This window comes from Aplysia californica, unplaced genomic scaffold (genome assembly GCF_000002075.1).
Source record: "Aplysia californica isolate F4 #8 unplaced genomic scaffold, AplCal3.0 scaffold00142, whole genome shotgun sequence".
NCBI lineage: Eukaryota > Metazoa > Mollusca > Gastropoda > Aplysiida > Aplysiidae > Aplysia > Aplysia californica.
Genome location: NW_004797412.1, coordinates 587,503 through 599,412, shown reverse-complemented (window position 1 = coordinate 599,412; position 11,910 = coordinate 587,503). Strand labels below are relative to the sequence as shown.

The window sequence follows — 11,910 nt, the reverse complement described above, 5'->3', positions numbered from 1 at the left end:
CCGTGCTCTATGGACGAACTGCTTCTGCAACTACACCAACACGCTTTCGGCTCCAGATGCCATGTAGTGATAAGTGCAGGTCTGCTGCAGTTGCTGTAATGTTCCATAGAGTGTATTGTCTATGTTAGGTCTCGGAGGGAGAAGGGTAGCTCTGATGTCATTTAGGGCTGTGCAGTGGAACAGGTGATGCTCCATAGTCTCATATGCATAGTCACACAAGGGACACATTGGGGGAAGTTCCGGGTTTATTCTGTTCAGGTGGAAGTTGAGCTGTATATTATGTTCTGTTCGTAGGCGGAAGATCGTGGTCTGTTTCTTTCTCTGAAGGCGGTTGATATTGTCATTCCTTTTTGTTTTGGTCATATGTTTGAAAACTGCTCTGCCTGTCTTTCCCAGGGCCCATCTGTTCATCCAATCTTGTTTGTTGTTGCTTTTGATGATTTGTTTTGCAGTGTTGTATGAAGTTGGAGTGTTGGGTTGTTCCTGTCTAGATCCCCGTTTGGCAAGTGTGTCCGCTCTGTCATTTCCAGGTATGTCTGAGTGTCCGGGGACCCACTGCATTACTAGGTTGATGCCACAGAATGTTTTCAGATGATGGGATCCAAACAGTATATGGGTCAAATCTTGGTTTAGATGATGGTAATTTTCTATGGCTTGTAATACTGATAGTGAGTCAGTGAAAATCACAACACTCTGTGCTTTTCCAGGATGTGTGTCAAAAACTGTGCGAATATGGTACAGTGCTGTTTCAATTGCCATCATTTCTGCATCATAGTTGATGCATTTCTCTCCACAGGCTGCAGAGATCTCATTGGAACTTCCATCTGCGTACTGTATTAGTATTCCATATCCGGCTTTGGTTGTGTCTTTGAATGCTGAGCCGTCCGTATAGACGTGTATCCAGTTATCTGAATAGCTGTCGATTGTTTGATGTGATGCAAGCATCAGCGTCACTGGGTCTGAAGATTTTGTGCTCTTGTCTTTGAGAGATGTAGTAATGATTGGCTTTTTTAAAGAAAGGTGGGGAGGGATGTTTTGGTTGACTCTTTTGGTTTCTTTTCTGTTTTGTGGTAGATGGTGGCTCTCCATTAGTTCTGTGATGTGATGCATGATTGACTTTTATTGAATTCGTTTCTTTGGTTTCCATGTTTCTACTAATTTCCTGTTTGGGTGGTTGGGGCATATTCTTTTAGATCTCTCATGTAGCTCCAAAACTGCTTTATCTCTGCGGATTCCCAGGGGTTCAACATTTGCAAGGATTTCGCACGCGGCGGTAGGCGTGGATCTCATGCCGCCATTTATAAAACGAAGGGCATTGTTTTGGACCTTGTCAAGGGTGTTGCAAGTAGTTGTACTGCACATAGTGAGTAGACTATTGCTGTATTCCAGGGAAGATCGGACATAACCCAGGTATAGAGCTCTCAAAGTTTGTTTGTCTGATCCCCATGAACTGCTTGCAAGTTTCTTTAAAAGTTGGAGTCTTTTTTTTGCCTTGTTCCTTATGTTCTCCACCTGGCTTTTCATGGTTAGCTTAGGGTCAAGTTTGACTCCTAGGTAAGTTGGATGTTCTTCTTTGGGGAGACTTTCATTTCCTATCTTTAGTTTGAGATTTTCTTTGGCTGCTTTATGGCTCTTCGTGAAGATGGTGTATACTGTTTTCGTGCAGTTTATTTTAAGTTTCCATTTCTGACAGTAATTATGGAGCCTCTTGAGGTCTTCATTTAATTTCCCTGCTCCTACTATCGTGCTGTGATGTGTCTGCCAGAGAGCAAGATCATCGGCATAAAGAGTCTTTTCTGATTTCAGCACGTTCGTTACATCATTAAAGAAGATCATGAACAAAGTGCAACTCAGACAGGGTTTGGGGTTGCTTTTTTGTCTTTCTCCCGAGAGGTTGCTGACAAGGGACCAAGCCTTTGTTCCATTGTGGCGGAGGTCGAGATCTTTGCAGGTTTGAGTCAATTTCTCTTTTTTGGCTTTTTTTACTGTCACTTTCACCTGAGCGCAGGTCTTGTTGTAGTGTATTTTGTTTATTGTTGATGGTGATTTTTTCCAATGACTGTCTGGCTTCCTCTCTTTCTGCCACAGCAGTTTGGATTTCCTCACTCCAAAAGGGTTTGAAATTTCTTCGGTATCCCCGTGGAATGTGCTGAGATGCAGCTTTCAGAATATTTTCGGTGACTTGTTCATTAAAAAGATCAGCATCTTCTGTTTCTGCTATGCTGGAGAGCAATTCATCTGAGGTCTTTTCGTATTCTGCCCAGTTGGCTTTCTTAAAGTTCCATCGAGTTCTCCGATGGTGGTTCAATGCAGGTGGGGAGGTGATCTGTATAAAGATAGGCCTGTGATCACTTCCTATGTCATCAATCACTTCGATGCGACAGGAGTTTTTAATGTCGGATGAGCAGATGGTGAGATCAGGCCGGCTGAGAGTCAAGTGGGCTCTGTGAAGTAAGGTAGGAGTTGAGTTGACATCTTGTAATACAGATAGGTTGCTGGTTTTGCACAGCTCCTCAATCTTTCGGCCTGTGCCGTTATAGTTGACGTAGCCCCATTCTGGAGAGTGGCCATTGAAGTCACCCGCACAAATGGTTTTTTCGTAGCTGGCTGCTTGCAGATCAGACAAGTCGCATGTTGTCTGTGGGGGGCTGTAAACATTGTAAAGTGTGTACTTCCTACCAATGTGCCATATGGTGGCCTTCTGGATATCTGTCGGTTGGGCAGATGATAAGTGTACGACATCTCCCTGAACATCGTTTCGCAGGTAAGTGACTACACCGCGGCATCCTGTGCATGTGCAGGCGTAACTGGTGTATCCTGTGAGGTTCAGGTCCGTACCTTTGTGTAGGGTTTCTTGAAGGAGGGCAACATGAATCTGCCTGTCCTTCAGGACTTTGAGGAGTTCTGTCTTTTTGTTCCTCAAACCACAGATGTTGAGTTGCAAGAGGTTGAGGGAACTCTTCTTCTGGTTGGGGATGTAGTTTGTTCCCTTCTCACGCCGAGAGCTTTTCGGTGCTGGTTTAGCACTGTTTCTGTGTGTATCACCAGTAGCTGACTTGTCGCTCAGAGCAGCCTGGTGATTGCGATGCCTGGCGCGGACCTTGTTTGACGAGGCGACGTCCGAGCTCGCATGTAATTTATTTCTTTGTGTCATGGCATTGTGGACTGGGGTATCTGTGGACTGTCTGCCCACCCTGAGAAGGGGCCATTCATGTTGAGGATAGGCGGGTACTAGGAGTTTTCATGAGACAGGAAAGACCTAACTGCCCTGTGACCGTGTAATTCCGGTAGGGTTCACGTTGCCCATTCCCCGCCACCAGTGGTTACTGGCTAAGGTTTTCGACTCTTTCATGAGGTATTGGCCAAGTGTGAAAGCCATTGGATCGTCACGTCCTGGGTCGTTGTGCCTTTACTAAGAGGTTTCACGGCCAGAAAGCAAGTCAGGCATTCTGCTCGGTCCATACCCTGCACCCAGACACTCTCAAACTGGCTGGTACCTTCTCAACCACAGAGGGTGTGTTGATAAAAGTAGTAGAGGTGTTAGGCAGATTAGACACCCACTCAAGGGAGAGTAGGGGCGTGTTAGTGAGGAGCATAGCGTCTACCACGCATCGGTGGGTTCTGCCTCCTGCACCTTGTGGCGCCACACCTGCTCCCATCCTGTTGTTTTAACCCCTCTAGGAAACGGGGGGTTGGTTTGTTGGCGCCAACAACTCGCCATTCGCCAGAGCCGTGTCAGTGAGGACAGGGACCACCACGGGCAGGTACGGTTGGCTGGATTGGGAGAAGCTGTTTGAGACGCTTAGGCATTTCTCAATATTTAAATGAGACCCATCACCAGTCCTTGATCCCCACAATGATGATAGGGTCCCGGGAATTTTTTTGCAACCCTTAAATCAAGGAAAAGCAACTCATCATTTTAAAAAAAATTCCTGTTTTGTTGTTGTTGGTCTTAACATACTCATGATTGCTTACTAGCAGTGGGGAGCAAAAAAGGACATACATGTATTACTGCGACTTAGCTGCTAACCTTTACTGTCACAATAATGAAGGAAAATGTGCTAACTGTGAAAACCCTTTTCCAAAGGTCAACAAAATCTACCGTGGTATACGTATTTTCTTATAGATCAAAGCATTTCTTTCTCGCTCTGACGAGGGATAGAGTAAAAAAACCAACAACCTGGAAAATGTTATTAGATGAAAATTATCAACTAAGAAAAAAAAATCGAAATTCCCTATTGGTCTGTCTTGACTACTAGTTTCTGTGTGACCTTACCATCTTTCAGTACTCTAGTGAATCATTTGTGAGGCAGCGTGGTGGAATCAGGCTCTCGTCAAAATAATCAAAGAGAAGAAACTTGCATTTTTCCGCCGGTTTGTGAATTTTTATCAAATTTTTGTTTTTTGGCTCAACACTTTTCATGCTCATTAAAAGAACTCATTTCTGTGTGGATTTTTCTGAAAAACGTTGATTAAAGGCACAAAAAAAATGTAAATTTTCAGTTACCACGGACTCTTAAGCTAAGGAAATAACTAATCTTTGCGGCCATTTTCTCATGTTACCTCTGAAAACAGGTGACCCCCACCTCCTTCTTTCGCATATATCTCGACTAGTATTCAAGATAAATGGATATTTTTTTCATCCAAATAAAGACAAGTGAATATGCTTTAAGGTGATACCAATAACTCTGTATGCCCAAAAATTGACGAGAGCCTGATTCCACCACGCTGCCTCACATTTTGAAGTCGGGGCTAATTGGACTGGGCCCTAGGACGACAGAGGGGAGAAAAGATTTATTTTCACTCTTGCTCAAGAGAGGTTGTGGCGTATCATTGACTCCCACCAGTGTGGCAGTTGCGCCTATGTTTGTGGAACATTTATAACCCCTAGTTGGCTAGTGGGTTTACTTTTAAGTCACCTGTCACGATAACAATAAATATACATGAAGGCAGCTGGCTACACACGTCGTTAATACAATGCCCATATAAGGGGACAGCTGTAAGTGAGAATGGGAATGTTCTTTTTTCCATCCTGGAGGTGTTTTCCAGTTCATCCTTGTAATGATTATTGCTCCAGAGTGGGATAAAAATAAATACCCACCTTCTGCTTATCCGGCTTGTATCACACATGGCGCACCCCCCGTCAGTAAGACCCCCGTTCTCTCCCAATACAGAGTGATCAGAGGCCACGTGCTGAGCTTAATCTTGTCAGACTGTCATATCCGACAAGTTCAACAGCATCCCGAGAGGTTAAATAGCCTCCCTATCTCACCTCGAAACGTGTCGAATGCTGATCACTGTCCTGTCGACGAGACATACACGGATCTTGGTACAAAAATTTAATCTTAAGCAGCCTGTAGTCCGTCAACTCAAAAGACAGGACCAAATTTCGGGTATTTTTCAGCAAGGAGTGGAGGCATAAACTCCCAGTGGGTCTATATTGCATTTGCTGTGAAAATAACTTTTAAATCCAATCGAAACATTGTGTCCTTAATAGTTTGGGAATATTGGGGGTAAATCCATGGTGAACGAAACAATTACACAGACAGGCTCGCCAACCTTAGTTATTCCAGTTTTTTTTAATGCAAAAAAGGAGAATCCACCTATCCACTGTCTGCCCCCACCTTACCACACACACACATAGACGCACGCACATACACTCCCACATACACACAGACATATTATGTTTAGGTGTCTGCTTATGTGTGTGTGTATGTCTCTGCCGCTTACTCTCTCTCTGCCGCTTTCTCTCTAGTCATTTCTAACCATTAAACACACCCAGCCAGCATCTGCACAAAATTGGCTTGTTAAAAGTAGGAATTGCTTCCAACGTTAGCATTGGAATTATATCAATATTGGACGAAACCTTGGGGAATCAGACACAGGGTACTTGATTTGGGAGTTTGAGGTCGCTCCCCCTGAGGCGACTGGATACAACATTATGTGTAAATTGTGCCTTCTCGACTCGGGTTCGAGGATCCTGTATCAGAATCTCCATAAGCTCAATTGGACTCGAAAAGAATACTTGTGGCAAATGATCAGGGAGTAGAATGCTGCAATCTTAAAGATCATAATCTGCCAACTTGCTACCCACAACCCGCTTACAAATACCCCAACACGCCTGCCACTCTACTGTCTTCCCACTTAGCTCCTCTCGACACTTGTCTTGGCCCGAAAGAATAGGCTAACACTAACAATGTCACCTTAGCAGAGACTGAGTCCACCATTTCGGAACTTCACGGTGACCGTAAAGATGGTTCCAGTAGGGAACGGGATAGAGGGTCCACACGTCCCTCATGACTCATTGGAGCAGAGAAGATAGGACTAACGCTAACATTACTTAAACGCAATCCCTCATCATCAATCATTACCACCATTATATCTAAAATCATTACCGCTCTCAGATCAATGACTTACATCTATAATCCTGGAATCTCTATCTGCTATTACAGTTACTTTTTATACTAAGTATGCACGTAATACAATTATTGGACACTATCATATGCACTTTTTTCTACTAATTAAATGGCGTCAATCTCATATAAATGGGCAAGGGGAAAAACCCCCAATACTTTGATATCTTATTGTAAGAAAAAAAGAACCATACGGTGGGTAGTGATGCTACTGAGAGATCAATTTAGTGGTAGTAACAACTTAAAGATAATTGGGGGAAACTTGTCAAAAACATGTGACTACACCTAGCGGAAAGAGGAAAGCACAAACAAAAATTGTAGCATGAACACTATACATCTAATGAGTCCTTCTTTCTGGGCAGTAGAGAAGCCTTAATTTCCTGTTCGTCTTTCCACCTCTAAAAGACGTTTCCTTTCCTCTTTACCTGCCACCTCTCTTTGCTGGCATCTCTTAGCCATACTCCACCTCCCTGGCAATTTCTGCCCTCTTTATTCGAGTCCCTCTTGGTGAAACTTTCCTGGAATTAGGCTGAGACCTAAGTACAGGTCTATATGCCAAGGACCCCCAGATTCCATTCCGTGGTAGCTGAAACAAATTCCACTCGTGGTTTGGTCCCAAAGACCGTCTTTGTCAGCGCTTCAACCAGATCTGAGGGTAACAACCCTTTTTCTGATTTTGTTGCATGCCAGGCACACACTTCTCCATAAGCTTATCAGCGGTGAGTCGCTAGTAAACAGGTATCAAATTTGAAGCAACTGTGGGGTCAAGGTATGTGGGCAGCCTTCCCTTGTGTGGTGGTGCGTCGTTTCCTCGGCTTCTTTTGCCTGTTGCAGATAGCAGAACCAACTGTTTTCTCCTATTTGACATTCTCCCTTTCTCCAACGCATGTTTCTGTGAGCTAGCGAAATCCGTGAGCGCAACAAGAGGGTGGGCATATTTTGCTGTTGGGGAACAGGACAATAATTGTTGGTTGATGGGTCATTGAAGATTCGGGATATTCAAGTGAAATTTCTAATCTTTAAGCTCGGTACCTGGACAAATGCCCCATAAGCTCTCCTTCCAAGTGTTTGGGTCAATACAACAAAAATTAATATAACATCAACAAAAGACCCCCCCCCCCTCTCTTCCCCTCCTTTAATCTGTATTTAATGTGGAATGAACAAAAATATTAAACAATTCACAAATAACTTCACGCTTCATGTTAGCAATCGTAGGTGAGCCGTGCGTACAGCATGTCGTCATAATATTGATCTCGAGAGCGTATTTTTAGATTAACGTACAATTCGACCAATAGCTCTCTTGGTATCCCTCCATCGCTTCTGAGAACCGAGAATAGAAATCCATCTACAGCTTCCTTGAGTGGGGGCGGGCTATTGATAGCAAGTATCGCGACTACCCATTTATCTCTGGGCATTCCCAAATCGAAGTGATATCCTTGTCATCTGTCCTGATCGCTGTTGAGACGGCTGATATGATAAAGGTTGTCTTAACGTTCTTGAACTACATCACGCAGTGACGGTTCATATCGTCTAACAAGAGCAAAAGGGTGAGGTGAGAGATAGGTCACACTGATATCCAAGGTAGTGAAGCTGAGTGCTGTCTCGGTGTTGGGAATTTCACGAGAACGATGTTCCCCCGACTTTCGGAAAACTGACCAATGGCACCGAAAACAAATTTAGCATCCCAATCCGTCATTTCGCTTTCAGGATTCGTGGGGAAATCAAAACAGCCGCTTAAACATAAATAATGTCAAATCAGGGTTGTAGTTTCGGTGGTTGCAAGAATATAAAACAGTTCAGGAGATCCGTAGTAAGCAATTCAGCTTCGTACAGATGATCGAGTCGACACCGACAATTTCCACAACTATCACACTACTATCAACTTTAAAAACAACAATGGCGACACTGTCAGTGAGCACCACGCAGATCTTTACAGTTTTAATCCTTTTTCCAGTTGCAATAGGTAAGCCAATGTTACATGGGAGTAATGTTCTCTTTCTATTTACAACTAGACCTATGAAACCATCAAAATTATTAAATGGCAACCATTGAAACAAAATCCTGGGCAATTTCATAGATAGCAAAAAAAAACATCAGTAGAAATATCTTTTTAAAAAATATACGGCACGGTGGAAAAGTCACCAAAATGCTAGACAATAAATATGGCCTGTCCACCCATGCCACATTCAAAAGTAGCTTGTGCTCATCCCGATTACTCCAGCCCTGCAGGTCGACAAAACTCTAAATTACTCCTCATTCGGCACAGGATAAATACCTTCTTTGCCAAGTATTTATTTGCGAAAATATCTGAAAACAACAGACGGCTACTCGAATGACGAAGGACACGATGTGCAGAAACGAAAGGAGTTTCCTTTTCCAGGTCTCTCATTTCTACAATTTTCTCTTTGTTCATGGTATTGTCGGTAGCCTAGTAGATAGGCTATCGGACCCGTATGTATAACCGTGAGATTGAAGGTTCGGGGGGTTTGGGCCTCAGCTCGATCTGACATTGTGTCCTTGGGAAAGGCACTTTACGTGATGGACGTTAAACTCGGAGGTCCCGCATTTTAAATAACTGAATAGTGTTTATAGGAGCGCTAAACCTATACCATTTCACGATTTTTCTTGGTGCAGAAGCCAGATTGACAATGTATATCTCTCTCTGGAATCGTAAAAGGTTTAGGGTAGCATTTGCCTCTTTTCAGTAAGACATATAAAACTTTGATAATTCTAGATTATGTCGCTCGAAGGATGCTTCCCAGTTTTGTTTTCCCTTATGTCAACAACATTTACATTCTTCTGAAAACAACTTTTCGATCCGCCTAGTCTCCTTTGCAAGTACGTGTCTTTGTTTTTTGCTGCTAGTTACAGTCAGCCTTTTCTTTATTCAAGATGTGCCGTCTCGTAAATGTATTCGGTTTCACGGCAATTCTGTAGTGCAAAATAACATTTGCCCCCCCCCCCCCTTTATTTCGAATTTCAAACTTGTGCGAGAATGTTCAGGTAATACTAAACATCACCACAGTGGACGCCCAGAACGGGTGTTGGCGTCCACATTGCTTATAATATTCATAAAAGGCCGTGAATGAAATCACAGAAAATATAAGATTATATTTTGGTACTTTGTCATTTTTCTTTTGGCCACACTACTGTACGGCACGATCTAAAATCTAAAGTTATTCAGAGATTCACAAGTGTAGACCATCCAACCCTAGAAAGATTGCAGGAAAGTGCGCGGACAGCATGACATCCGCACAGTCCTCTGATATCGTGTGCATGTTTTCTTTAAGCTAGCTTCATACGAGTCTTCATAAATCTTCGATTTTTAAAGGATTTAACGTGTTATCTGTTTAGAACAGTCTTTGACTTTGTAAAATTCCCGTCACGCTCACGCTGCAGGTACATACGAGACAAATCACCCGAACGACACAGGGACATACATGGAGTATCTTTAAACTTAACATAGCCCAATCGAGACACATACAGCCTTGCTTTAATACTTCCAACCAGTTAACCAATCAATCTATCCCCGCCAAAAAAAAAAATCAAAACCCAATCCAAAACAACAAAACAAATCAAAAACCTACAACAACCCCATATACAAAAAAGATAAACAACAAACAACAACAACAAACAAACAAACAAAAATTCTCTGCAATATTACCTCATATCCGGAAACTCAATTATCTGATTCTTGTCCTTCTTAGTGTACGAAAAGAAAACATTAACATTTCATCATAGAAATTGACGGCGAAGCGAACCCCCCCCCCCCCCCCCCCCCCCGTAGAAGTGAAAGAAGATTTGGGTTTATGGGATTAGTTCTGAAAAGAAAGCAGGGACGTTTGAAAGGTAGGCCTACACCCTGGACTACATTTGCGGGGGAGGAATGAACAGACTAGTTATAATAACATCCAGGTAAATTTGGTTGGGGATTTCCCAGTAGAACTCTAAGAGATCATATGACATCACCGAATCTTGTCAAACTGACAGTCACACTCGGGCGGAGGTTGTCGGGATTATCATGTCATATAACAGTCAACGGCTGAAGCAGCGACACTGCAGTGACCTCTAGGAGTCTAGAAAGTCTGGGTTCTGATTGTGCGCTCTGGAAGTTAAATTACATTTACCCACCCCTCTTTTTTTCAATTTCCTTCTTAATTTCAAAACGGCTTTAAAACAAGTCTTATAATAACGGTAGGTAATCTACTTGCTTGAAGAATTATTTTCAACCTCTGAAATAATTTTGAACCCGTGCAACAATGTAGAAAGGCTCGCAGTAATAATTGGAAACTCATGTTCAGAAAGAAAAAATACCAATTCTTAGCAGACAGTAGCGCAACACTGACCGGCAACAGCAGCTGCGGCGACAGCAGCAAAAAGAACAACACCAATAGCAACAGCGGCAGTAGTATTAATGACAAGAGGAACAGAAGCAACGCCCAGGGAAAGAGCAAACTGATTCTGAAAGTGACGTAGGAAGTTCGGATTCCCGGACACCACTCAACGACATGTTTGACCTTCATTGATTAATTATTTGACTGACAGAGTTCGATCACCCGTGGAGAAGAATGATTATGGTCGGAAAGTAAATGAGTACATCATTAGGTGGCAGTGCAAATAAAGTTCGATGGCTGCTTTCGAAAACTGTCTATTTTTAGAACGAAACGGTTACCTTGTCTTGACTCTAGATCTATATAAGACCAGCTACTTTCAAAAATCGTCATTTCGTATTTTAGTAGCAAACAAGAGAACTTGAGAATTTTACTTAACAGCCTTGTTCAATTTCATCATGAGTTAAAACAAAATTTCAATCTGTGCCATTTGTTTTGTTGCGACTTGTTTTTTAAAACAATAATTCGACCATGGATTTTCACACCGAAGGTAAGATTTTTGACTGTCAGGAGATATTACGGTACTACGATGCTGGGTCAAGTTATACTAAGTAAAATTGTTCCCGCATCCGATCCGGACATTGGGGATTACCTTGTTAGTGAGACAACTTCCTGGGCCTTCGGCATAATAATATTGTGGTAGGGTAGCCAGTTCCTTTCCATGCCGCCTTTACCTTCCCAACTCGAAGTCAGGTACCCATTACTACTGGGTGGACAGGGGCGCGAAAAAAATCCGTTTCCAAACCGAGGCTTGAACCCAGACTTTCCGCTTCGGAGACAAGCGCACTAACCGCTACGCCACTGCACCCTTTTTTGCTGAACTATAGGCCTGGCCATAAGTCTCTAAATTGTTCAGTTCAAACCGGTAGAAACACTTTTGTTTTCTTTCTTTGCTTTTGCTTTGGCGTTACTTTTATCGCATTGAACTGGTTTTGTTTTTAAGTGGGCAGCAAGGAATGTCAAAGTTAATCTGATAATTTGTAAATCATCACGGACGCCTTAACCCACCGATAAATTATATAATAACACATAAAGTTGTTTCCATAGGCCCATATTCTCTCTCTCTCTCTCTCTCTCTCTCTCTCTCTCTCTCTCTCTCTCTCTCT

General features: G+C 42.9%; 1 protein-coding gene across 2 annotated transcripts in view; it reads left to right on the top strand.

Annotated features, from left to right (window-relative positions):
• The first annotated feature begins 8,139 nt into the window (after nucleotides 1-8,139).
• Nucleotides 8,140-11,910, top strand: part of LOC101864685 — a 9,548-nt gene continuing 5,777 nt past the window's right edge. The window contains exon 1 of one of the 2 annotated variants that reach the window (XM_005096916.3): nucleotides 8,140-8,376. In XM_005096916.3, the coding sequence (XP_005096973.2) occupies nucleotides 8,247-8,376 (130 nt within the window). In that variant the 5' untranslated portion in view covers nucleotides 8,140-8,246. Of the gene's footprint in view, nucleotides 8,377-9,376; nucleotides 11,295-11,910 lie in introns of those variants that run through there. The other variant, XM_005096917.3, reaches the window with a different exon arrangement.